Source organism: Bos javanicus, chromosome 5, assembly GCF_032452875.1.
Source record: "Bos javanicus breed banteng chromosome 5, ARS-OSU_banteng_1.0, whole genome shotgun sequence".
In the NCBI taxonomy this organism is placed as follows: Eukaryota; Metazoa; Chordata; class Mammalia; order Artiodactyla; family Bovidae; genus Bos; species Bos javanicus.
In genome coordinates, this window is record NC_083872.1 from 56685791 (window position 1) to 56696711 (window position 10921).

The following is a 10921-nucleotide window of genomic DNA, read 5'->3' on the forward strand; positions in this document are numbered from 1 at the left end:
TTCTCTTTCTCTCCATCACAGTCAGAGGCAGAAGTTGTCTCCTTGGATGGATACCCGAGGTAGGTAGGGGAAGGAAGACTCTTAATCCCCAGATTTAACCAACTGTTTTACTCTATCCTGAGCCAGGCTTGAGATAATGCCCGGCTCCCCTGGCCTCCACACTCTTCCAGGCTAACCATGACACAAGTTGGAGAAGCCACCCAGGTCTAGAGCGGCTTGGATCTGTCTGCGCCCCCACCACCACTCCCCACTGTTCTTGGAGGGAGGTGGCCCTGCTAGCTCCTGGGTGGCTCTAGGGGTGTCAGGGAAACATTACAGAGGCCCTCACTTGTCCCTGATCCCCATCCCCCCACCCGCTCCGCCCCACTTGTGAACACCCTGCAGCTGCACTTTACTGGAGGTCTGTCTGCCTGTCCCCTGTTGAGCCCCTTCCTCCCACTTCAGGATTCCCCTCAGTTGGGCTCTCAGTTAGAGTCTGGGGGGCCTCTCCCTTGGACCAGCCCAAAGCATGATAATGTCTCCTGGGCCAAGATCGGATCCCTTGGAGTGGAGAGTGGATGAGCAGAAATCCTCCTGCTCCCCAACAATTCTCTTCCTGGCCGATCCTGGAACTGCAATAAGGAGAGAGATGGGGGTTGGGGTGAATCTGATGAAGTTGCCGGGGCTGGGCCAGGCTGGGCTGGGCTGACCCCTCCCCAGAGAGGGGCGGGACCCCAGGAGGAGCAAGGGCTCAGGGCTGCTGGAGAGGAGCAGACACTGGAGAGGCGCTATGGCGGGAACCAGCCTCGGAGCCCGCTTCTATCGGCAGATCAAGAGACATCCCGGGGTAAGTTTGGTCCCAGGAGCCATGATTCTACCTTCTAACTCTCTAGCTGCCCTGGCAGCCCCGAAATCTACCCGTACCCTGCCTATTGCTAAGTTTCCCCAAAGCTCCTAGTATTTCTCTTCAGTGCCCTCAATCCAATCCCTGCAATATGTCCCCGGGTCCCTTGAAGTCACCTCAAACAGGTTAGCTACAGGTTGAGGGAGACTATGGCAGGAAATGTGGTGGGAGGCTGTAGGTCCTCTCTTCCCAAAGGGAGAGAGCGCCAGACCTGGGATGGGGTGGCGTGGGGGTTGGCCGAGCAGAAAAGCTTGTAAAAGGAGATTGGGAGGGGGCTGTTCCTGAAAAAAAGTTCTTTCTGTCTTCCCACAGCTCATCCCGATGATCGGCTTCATTGGCCTGGGCATGGGCAGCGCTGCGCTCTACTTGCTGCGACTCGCCTTGCGCAGCCCCGACGTCTGGTAAAGGCCGGGCTTGGGACGCAGGAAGGGGTCCTGGGTGGGGCAAGATGGGACAGGAATGCACAGGACTCTCAGGAATGATGTGAATGATGGTCCTCGAGGGGACTCCCAGGCAGGCTACATCTCGGGACTGGAGCCTACTCCTGACCTGGGAGGCCCCCCGCCTCCCCTCGGGCCCACCCTCAGTAGCTAGAGATTCTGCCGGCTTTGGGCTGCGGAACTAGCACCGCTCCCGGCCGCGTTACCATGACGACGCCGCTCTGCCGGGCGCCGGCGGCCTTTGGGTACCTCTATCTCGCTGCCCAAGCGCTGGGGGTGTGGCCGGGTGAGCTGCTGGGGTCGCCTTTGCAACCAGGGGAGCGCGGAGACTCCAAGCCGCGCCAGAGGCGGCGGGAATGGAGGGTCTGCCATTAGGCAGGAGCACCCATGGCGTTGTCTGAATTCAAGTCACATCACTGCAACCCCAGTACCTAGGGATTTCGGGATTTCTGCCTGATTCCCACCGCCCAGCTCTGCGGGGCTAGCCTAGGGTGGCACCGAACCGGCGGGAGTCCTTGGGCCAGGTTGTCAAGTCTATCACCTGGCCCCACGCTGACAATGGTGACAGCCTTCTTGCTTCACTTGTCAGCACCTGCTAATGTGCCCCCTCCCCTCTCAGTCTCTGGGAAATGCACACACCCCCATCTCCCGGGAGGATGGAGGGTGCTGGGGTGGGGGGACAGACCTTATGGGTCCCCTTAGGCTCCAGAGTCCTAGCTCCCAGAGAGGAAACCCTAACCAGCACCACCCCCCACCCCCACCCCCACCCCCACCTCCGTCTCCACAGCTGGGACCGAAAGAACAACCCGGAGCCCTGGAACCGCCTCAGCCCCAATGACCAATACAAGGTACCTCCCAGTGGCCTTCGGGTTGCACCGCCATTCGCTCATCTCTTGATCCCAGCTGGGCACCTCCCACCCCAGCAAAGGGACGAGTGGGGCACTCAGTGCAATCCCCCTTTCTCTCCATAGTTCCTTGCAGTTTCCACTGACTACAAGAAACTGAAGAAAGACAGGCCAGACTTCTAAGCCTGGCTGCAGTGCCAGTCGACGTGAACCACCAGCAGCCAGCCTACTCATTTCTTCCACTCTCCACCCTCAACCCCAAGGCGCCACACTAGCCACCCTGTCCAGTTTCTGCTTACACAGCCGGGTTCCCACGAGGAGGGGAGGCAGCCCCACCCCCCTTCCCTTGCTCCCAGCAGCGGAAGCGCCTCTGACCCTCAGCTTCAGTCCCACGAGGGGGAGGAGCAGTTAAAGGGCAGGCAGTAGCCTAACCCAAAAGGCTCATGCCAGCCCCTCTGCCCCGTTACCCTGGCTTCGGAGGGCGGGGTGCATGCTACATGTTGAGCGTGGCCTACGTGAGAGACAAGACCAAGCAGGGGCCTGAGTGCCAAATGACGTGGCAGGCCCCACGTTAGCCCAGGCTACAGGCTTCCTGGCGCCAGCCTGGGGGCGGTGCTACTCTGGCTCCCTGGGCTCGACCAGGCTCGTTGCTGACAGTACAGCCAGCTTGAGGCACCCACACTCAGGAAGGTGTGGCTTGTTCCTCCAGTTCCTGCGCTGCTTCCGCTTCCCTCCCGCTTCCGGTACCACTGGGCACCCCCTCCCGCCTCACACCTGGGCCTCCCCAACCCCTCCCCTACTTCCCTCGGTCCCCAGGGATCAAACAGAAGCAGCCGTGGGCAAAATACAATTTCATTTAACAAATTGAATTTGTTGCGCCTGCTAATCACGTCTGGTGTCGCCTCTGATCAGAGGGAGAGGAGGAGGCAGCCTTGGGGGTCCTTGTGGTGGTGGTGGGAAGGAAATGAAGAATATGCTGAGGGAGAGGAATCACCACTTGTCCCAGGGGGCCCCTGGGGGGCCCCTACCCCAGTAACAGAAGCTCAGGGCAGGTTAGTATTTTATTAGATAGAAACAGAAAGGAGGGTGCCTACCCACCCCTTCCTCTGGCTCAGGAGAGGAACTCCCGCCTCCCCAAGAAAGGGCAGGGGTCTATAATACTGAGATAATGGGAGAGGTTAGGGAAGAAAGCTCCAAGCCTCCTCCTTCTTAGTCTTATCCTGAGAAGTGGAACTACACATGGCTCTTGCCCTAAGTGGGGGGCCCTTCCCTCCGCCAGCAGAAAGCTGAAAGAGGAGCAGTTACCACCCCTCCCCAGCTTGTCCAGGAAGGCCAAGAGGGAGACATGTCAGTCTGCGGGCTTCGTTTCTTAGGTGCCTTCAGTGATCATCAAAACCAGGCATGGGGAAGGCCCTGGCGAACTGCTCCACCCGTTGCCTAAGGTCGGCCAGCTGATGACTTGTTTCTGGGTCTTTGAGCAGGAAAGATTTGAAATCCTGGAGTTTGGCTAGACACGGGTGACGAAAAAAAAGTGGTCAGAGCTTAGGGGAAGGCAGTGAGATCAGCTGGAGGAGGGGGGAGATAGTATGAACTGGCTGGGGGGCGGGGGAGGTCTTGTCCACTCACTGGTCTTGCTCTTCACTTCCAAGCCAATGTTGACACCTTCATCTATAAAGCCTACAACTTTCCGGAAGTCATCTTCAAGGAACCCTCGAGAAGTCAGGGCTGGGGCCCCTGTGAGAGGGGCAGAAGAGGATTAGCACAGCCCCAGTCCACCTGGCAGTCAGCCCCGCCCCTACCAGAAAGCAGGTCTCACCCAGTCTCAGGCCCCCAGGGGTGATGGCACTTCGATCTCCAGGACAGGTGTTCTTGTTGGCCGTGATGGATACAAGTTCCAACACCCGTTCTGCTCGAGCTCCGTCCAGGCCCTTTGGCCGAAGGTCTACCAGCACTAGGTGGTTGTCAGTGCCACCTGAGGCGGGGAGAGTGAGCAGGGAGTGGTGGTAAGTCCTGGGCCTCTGAGGCTATGGGGGCTTGCACCTCCCCCACCCCACCCCCCAGCTCACCAGACACCAGGGAGTAGCCTCGCTCCAGCAGGGCATTAGCCATGGCCTGAGCGTTCTTCAGAATCTGCAGGGAGTACTCCCGGAACATGGGGGTGCAGGCCTGGAGAAGAGGCAGCAGCACTGTTGCCTTAAGCCCGGCCCCTCCTGCCCCACCACCCCCAGCATACTTGGGACCCCATCCCCACGCCCTCCCAGCCTGACACCTCCCTTCCATCAGCTCCAATTTCAGCTAGCAAGGTCCAGGGTCTGAGCCTCCAAGCCCTGCCCCCTCCCACCCCACAAGAGTAGGCTCCCCAACCTGCTTTAGGGCCACAGCCACTGCAGCAATGGCATGGTTGTGGGGGCCCCCCTGCAGGGATGGGAACACAGCAAAGTTGATTCGGTCCTCAAATGTGTAAGGGATCTCTCGGCCAGTTTTGGGGTCCACAGCCTGCACCCCCTTCCGGTAGAAGATGAGTCCTGACCTGTGTGGGAGGTAGGCGGTCAGAATCTAAGCTGACAAGACAGAGCATGGGGGTGGGGAGAGCAGAGGAGACTGGCTGGCCTGGCCCCCACTGGCTCTCAGAGTCCAGCCCAGTAGTGTTCAGTGTGGTGGACTCCAGGGCTTGAGGAGAGCAGACCTCACCTCCACCCCCAAACTCCCTGCCGGGGAACTGCCACCAGGGGCAAGAAAAGGAGAAGTATCCTAGACAGGGCTTCTGGTGGGAACAAACTCACATCCAACCCCAACCATGCCCTGGGGTGGGGCATGGAGACAGGGAGAGGCAAGGAAAGCCCTCAGGGAAGCCTGACCTGGCCCCTCGAAGGGTCTTGTGAGTGGTCGTGGTGACAATATCCGCGTGCTTGAAGGGTGAGGGGATCACCTTGGCAGCCACCAGGCCACTGATGTGGGCCATGTCTGCCAAGAGGTGTGCCTTGACCTCGTCACACACCTAGGTGGGTACAGAGGAGGACAGAGATAGGCCTCAACCTGGGGAGGGCCCAGATAGGCCTGCCCAAGGCTTGCCCCTCCTCCCAAGTCTCCTCACGACCCCTTGGGGAGGGGCAGAGATTCCAGCCCACCACTAACTTCTCTCATGCGGGCGTAGTCAATGAGACGAGCATAGGCACTGGTACCAGCTATGATGAGTCGTGGTTTGAAGAGCCGAGCAGTGAGTGCCAGCTGGTCATAGTCAATGAGGCCGGTTTGGGGCTAGACAGACAGACAAAAAGCTAAAGTTCTAAGAGAAAGCAGAGCAGCTCCTCAGAGCTCCCTCCTCACACCCCAGAGCACTCACGTTCAGCTTATAAGGCATAGACTCGAAGAAGATAGATGTAGCTGAGATCCGCTTGACATCAGACATGTAGCCGTGGGTGAGACTGGGAGGAGAGGAGAGGAAGGAGGCAGGTTCAGAGTACAGGAACTCTCCAACTCAGCCACTGGCTTCCTGCCCCGCTCCAAAGGCCGGGGTCTCTGGAACACTGCTCCTAGCAAGTTGTACCCCTGTGGCTCTGAGCAACACTTATGGGGTCTTATCTTCCTCAACCACTCCTGGACTGGGAGAGCCCTGTTCCATCTGCATGGAACACAGTAGCTGTTCAATAAATTACTCTTCTCTCATGCCCATACTGCCTACAAGCCCACCCGCCACCCCACCCACACTCACTGGCCCCCATCGGGCAAGTCCAGCCCCATGATTCGGTCGTGAGGCTGCAGAAGGGCTGTGTAGGCAGCCAGATTGGCTGGGGATCCGGAGTAGGGTTGGACATTGACTCCCCACTGAGCAGGATCCAGGTCAAAGGCCTCCAAGGCCCGGCGCTGACACAGCAGCTCTATCTCATCCACTACCTCTGCTCCTCCGTAGTATCTGCAAAGGGAGGGGCGCAGATCAGGGCACAGAGAAAGGGTGCCCCCATCCCCTGGACCAGCAGCAAAGGACGGGGAAGACCATCCTCTAGACACACTGGCAGGGCGCAGGCGGGTCTCCCCCACCGGGAGCACGGTCCCTGAGGCTGTCCTCCAGCCTCATGGTGCCTAGCCCTCACCTCTTGCCAGGATAACCCTCCGAGTACTTGTTGTTCAGACAGGACCCCAGGGCCTCCAGCGCAGCTCGGCTGCAGAAGTTCTGAGGTGGGGGAGGGGCAGTGTCAGAAGGTACCGAGCCCCCTTCCCTGGACCCCATAGCCCCCTCTGGCCAGAGCCCCAGGCTGCAGGGAGGAGCCGGGTTCTATAGAAAGCTCTGTTCATTGAGGATTCCTTGCCAGGTCAGGGACAGGGCCAGAGCATCCTCCTCAGAAACCCAGCTGCTAGGACCTCCCTGGTGGTCCAGGGGCTAGGACTCTGGGCTCTCAGTGCAGGGGCCAAGGTTCAATCCCTGGTTGAGGAACTGGATCTCAGTGCCACAGGGAAGATCCTGCATGCTGCAACTAAGACCAGGCACAGCCAAATAAATAAATATTAAAAAAAAGAAACGCATCTGCTGTGATAGGTGTCTCCAGCAAGGCCTCCTGTCCACGTGAGCCTGTGCTTCCAGGCTTCTGTTTCCTCCTCGGATGGAAGAGGGACCAGACTGAACTACAGAAGCTCCAAGAGGCTCTGGGGGGCTTCCTAATGCCCCTGCCCATAACCCAGACTGGCCCTGCCTTTGCTTCAGAGATCAGCAGAAGATTCGGAGATGAGGCCCAGCAGGAAGGCCCTGAGTTTGAAAGGGAGATCTGGAGAAATAGCAGGAAGATGATCTGTTACTTCCAGCTGTGGCCTAAGCCCTGGCCCCTCTCCCCAGGCCCACCTCTGAAGCAATGAGCTCCAGGCCGCGACACTGCCTGTCCTTCTCTCTCCGCAGCAGCTCCCACATCTCAGGGTCACTGTCTGATAGACTCTCCTGGCCTGACCAGCCCTTGCTTGCTTCTCCAGTCTGAGTCTGGGCCGCCTCACTGTGCTGGCACCGTACGGCCATCCCAACCAGCTGACCACATCTCCGCAGAGGCTAGGGAAAGAAAAGCTCGGGTCAAAGAAAAAGTGTCCAGGCGAGAAAGAGTTAACAGTGCTTAGTTATGCTTATCAGATCCTCAGGCGCCATACCCAGCAGTCAGTTGTACAGTCAGTCCATTCAGTTCTCCTTTACCCCACTTCCACCTTCAAAAACCAGGTCTAAAGCCAAGGTTGAGATAAACATCCAGCGGGTGGTTCTGATTTGATCCTTTCAGCTAACCTCGGAATCTCCCTCCACCTCTGCCCTTAAAACACTCTGCGAAGCCTCAGGGCAGTTTCTCCTCTAGAAGCCTGTGTCTCTGGAACGCCGCCGGGCAGTCCCACAGAAACACATGTTTTCCTGCAGAGCCTTAACAAAGTGATACTCTAGTCGGGGGTGGGGGGTGAGGGTGGGGGGCCGTGGTGGCGACCAAGCTGGCAAAGATTAGGGCAAAAAGCTGTAGAGGTGGTTACCAGAGCAATGGAGGTGGGAACACAGACCTTTAGCAGCCTCAGGGGAAGAGGGCCAAAAACCTGTATCTTGTCCTTTGTGCTCCCCACTCTTTCCACCTCCTTCCAGCCCAGAGCCGCTGGACCCCTGATGCAAGCATGGGTGACCAGTTGCATCATTTGCATGGCTCAGATCTGGCAAGAAAGACTCAGCTCGAGGGTCCAGGCCAAGAACCGTGCTGGCTCGCCAGCACAGGGTCCACGGGGCATTCAGTATGGTTCTCTTCCCTAACGCCACGTCAAACGGGCAGTCACAAGGCCCTGGGGCATCTGGTTCCCGGAATGCGAAGGGGCCCTAATCACCCTGCGTGCAGCGGGGGTCTCAGGGATCCCCTAGTTGCACATCCGCACTCCCCTCCGCTCTCCCTTCCCCGAGGACCCTGACCACGTGCGTTTAAAAGCCCAGAGAAGCCCAAGTTTGTGAATCGTTAGAATAGGACTAACTGGGATAGGTTGAGAACTTACTTTCTATGGGTCACCTACTCTCTGGAGCCCCATCCTTACCCGAGTCGCCCAAATAAAAGAGAAGGACAACATCGCAACAAGAGATTCAAAGTCCACGAGATCCGGGTACCAACTCCGGCGCGGGAAAGCAAGGTGTAGAAAGGCGACCGATCGGAGGGCGCAGGCGCGATAGAGCTACCGGGAGGCCACGGAATTAGGGCGGGACCTACGCATGCGTAAGGTGGGCCCTTTAGGGTCTTGGGAATTGTAGTTTTTTCTCTCTTCGGTTTCGTTTTCCAACTGGAGAAGCTCTTGCCTGAAAGATGAGAGATCCACCGCCGCCCTGTCTCCTCATTGTCCTGAAGCTCTTCAGCGTTTGTTTTGTTTTGTTTTTTTCTGTCTGTTCAGACAATAGCAATTTATTGGGTATCTACTGAGTGAATGTGTTGTGCTTAGTTGCTCAGTAGTATCGGACTCTGTGACCCGTTGAACTGCAGCCCACCAGGCTCCTCTGTTCATGGGGATTCTCCAGGCAAGCATACTGGAATGGGTTGCCATGCCCTCCTCCAGGGGATCTTCCCAACCCCGGGATCGAACCCAGGTCTCCCACATTGCAGGTGGATTCTTTACCGTCTGAGCCACCAGGGAATCCCAAGAACAGGGTAGCCTATCCCTTCTCCAGGGGATCTTCCCGACCCAGGATTCGAACTGGGGTCTCCTGCATTGCCGGCAGATTGTTTACCAGCTGAGCTACCAGGGAAACCAGTATTATTAGGCTCACTGGGAAATACAAAGACTCCTGTACAAGCTGTAAAACACCCTGGATTGGAAGGGTGAGAGACCAGAGTTCAAGTTCCCACTCTAACGAATTAGCTGATTTGAGCCTCAGTTTCCGCACTTGCAAATCAATAATAAAATAACATGTGGTGGGATTTAATGAGACTGTATGTAAACATGCTGTTGATGGATCACCCCCTCACCTCATCCTCACAAACCTGCCTCCTCTATGGCCATCTCCTCCTTCTCTGGGACATGTGGGAGCTGACTGAGGTGCCCCCTCCTTACTGCACCTGTTGAATTTTGTTACCAATTCAGTCTGGATGCTCCAGCAATCAGTGAGCTCTCTTTGTACCCTGGGGCTATAGATTCTTGGAGCTGGAAGGGATTTCCTTATAGCCTGACTTCATCTGGACTTGTCCTTTAGGGGAGGGACTCACTGATCCCTCCAGGAGTAGGTTCTCAAACCTGGGTATCAGAATTGGCTGTGTGATATAAATATATGAGTGTTGAGAGTTTCCTCAGAGGTTCTAAGTCTTAAAGAGTGGATCTTAAAGAGTGGGCATTTGCCCACTCACACTGATATACAACAAAACCTCTCCTTAGTGATTCTATAAGCAGTGATTTTGAGAACCACTGCCTTACATAGCAATATTACACATTCATTCAATCATTCATTCATTCAGCAAACACATTAACTCCTTCACCATGCTAGGCATGCCTTAGCCCTAGAGATATCAGAATAGATCACTGACTACCAGGACATCAAGAGGTGAACAAGTGCAATTACCAGCAGGGGCATCTCATTCTGCTCCCAGGCGTCCAGACATCCTAAGAACAAGGAAAGGAGAAGGAGAGGATGGTGGTGGAGGCAATTTGTGAGTCAGAGGGGGAAGACAATCCATCACAAAGCATGTTCCCTTGCAAAGTCTCTTTCAGTGTCCAGAACTATTTTATTATTGCATCACAAGTGAGGAAACTGAGGCCCAGATGAGCTAATTTGCTAATTCCAATTATTCCCACTTGGTTCTCATTTCAGACCTTAGAAGTCCCCCCTTAGCTCTAATCTCCTTCCCTCCCAACTCTAGCCTCAGGTGCTTTCAGCTTTTTCCAATAATAGGCTTGGTGTTGGGAGTCAGCCCTGTTCCTGTCCCTCTTACAATCTCTGACCCAGAACCACTTCCAACCTCCCTCTTCCTTTCAGTTCGTTCATCCATCCATCCACCCACCCACCATCCATCCATCACGCATTTATTTTCCCCTTACTGACTTTCCACTCCTCGAGTGAGACTCAAGGTGTCTGGGTGAGACTCACCTCTGACTCAGTTTCCCGGTACAGCCAGCGGGCAATCCTCCGGAGAACACTGCTGCCTCCCAGTTTTACCTTGACCCAGGACTCAAAGCAAAGGAAGGCTACAGAGGAGAAGGTGTCGTTCTGTGCCTCAGCTTGTCTGTACCTCCTCCCTAGCCTCGTCGTCAGGGGTCCCCCGAGGGGAAGGGGGCTGCTGAGCTTGAGAACTGCTAATGAAGCCGCAGCCAATTAACGCCCGGGCCAGGGTTGGGGGCGGATAAAATTAGCAGCTGCGTCTGCAGGGGTGGGAGGGTGGACAGCTGGCTGAAGGGGCCCTTGTTTGCGTTTGCAGACGGCTAGTGGGAGCGGCGCTGCCCAGTTCTCCAAACTCGCAGTCGTCCCTTCCCCCACCCTCTCGTCTCAGGCCTCTCTCCCTCCCTCCTCCAACCGTCTGCAAACTCAGCGCCCACGAAATTAGGAAGGAAAAGGAAGATCGATGACTCCAGATGCCGCAAACTGTGTTTCCCCTCCCCCTCCACCTGCCGCCTCCCGCCAGCCCGCGGAGCTTAGCAGGTTGTCAGCGCCCCGCCTACGCGGTCCCTCCATCTCCATCCCATTCAGGACCTTATACCTCCTCCCCCAGAGAGCCCGCTGGTGGTCCCCTCTCAGGTCTAATCCCCGTCCCATTTTCGGCAGCTTCACTCCGCCCACCTCT

The 10921-nt window shown here is 56.7% G+C and overlaps 2 protein-coding genes across 6 annotated transcripts; one reads left to right on the plus strand and one right to left on the minus strand.

Moving 5' to 3' along the window:
- Nucleotides 1-691: 691 nt before the first annotated feature.
- NDUFA4L2 (NDUFA4 mitochondrial complex associated like 2) lies at nt 692-3037 on the plus strand. Its single transcript, XM_061416752.1, has 4 exons — nt 692-826; nt 1196-1284; nt 2111-2171; nt 2295-3037. The coding sequence occupies exons 1-4, from the start codon at nt 770-772 to the stop codon at nt 2349-2351; spliced, it is 264 nt and encodes an 87-aa protein (XP_061272736.1). The 5' UTR covers nt 692-769; the 3' UTR covers nt 2352-3037.
- Nucleotides 3005-10388, minus strand: SHMT2 (serine hydroxymethyltransferase 2). 5 transcript variants are annotated; one of them, XM_061416745.1, is made up of 12 exons: nt 10231-10388; nt 7003-7200; nt 6260-6339; nt 5881-6081; nt 5512-5593; nt 5304-5426; nt 5027-5166; nt 4533-4698; nt 4235-4334; nt 3985-4140; nt 3795-3902; nt 3005-3675 (listed from the first exon to the last, which is right to left on the minus strand). In XM_061416745.1, the coding sequence occupies exons 2-12, from the start codon at nt 7168-7170 to the stop codon at nt 3548-3550; spliced, it is 1452 nt and encodes a 483-aa protein (XP_061272729.1). In that variant the 5' UTR covers nt 7171-7200; nt 10231-10388; the 3' UTR covers nt 3005-3547. The 5 variants fall into 5 exon arrangements, with proteins under 5 accessions (XP_061272729.1, XP_061272727.1, XP_061272728.1 ...); XM_061416743.1 differs by lacking the exon at nt 10231-10388 and adding an exon at nt 8199-8346; XM_061416744.1 differs by lacking the exon at nt 10231-10388 and adding an exon at nt 8160-8250.
- Nucleotides 10389-10921: the final 533 nt, after the last annotated feature.

Excerpts from the sequence above, each read along its gene's own strand:
- NDUFA4L2 (XM_061416752.1), top strand. The coding sequence starts at position 770 with ATGGCGGGAACCAGCCTCGGAGCCCGCTTCTATCGGCAGATCAAGAGA. Across the intron at positions 827-1,195 it reads AGATCAAGAGACATCCCGGG|CTCATCCCGATGATCGGCTT; the intron begins GTAAGTTTGGTC and ends GTCTTCCCACAG. Across the intron at positions 2,172-2,294 it reads GCCCCAATGACCAATACAAG|TTCCTTGCAGTTTCCACTGA; the intron begins GTACCTCCCAGT and ends TTCTCTCCATAG.
- SHMT2 (XM_061416743.1), bottom strand. The coding sequence starts at position 8,231 with ATGTTGTCCTTCTCTTTTATTTGGGCGACTCGG. Across the intron at positions 5,427-5,511 it reads CTATGCCTTATAAGCTGAAC|CCCCAAACCGGCCTCATTGA; the intron begins GTGAGTGCTCTG and ends CTGTCTGTCTAG. Across the intron at positions 3,676-3,794 it reads GGAAGTGAAGAGCAAGACCA|CCAAACTCCAGGATTTCAAA; the intron begins GTGAGTGGACAA and ends ACCCGTGTCTAG.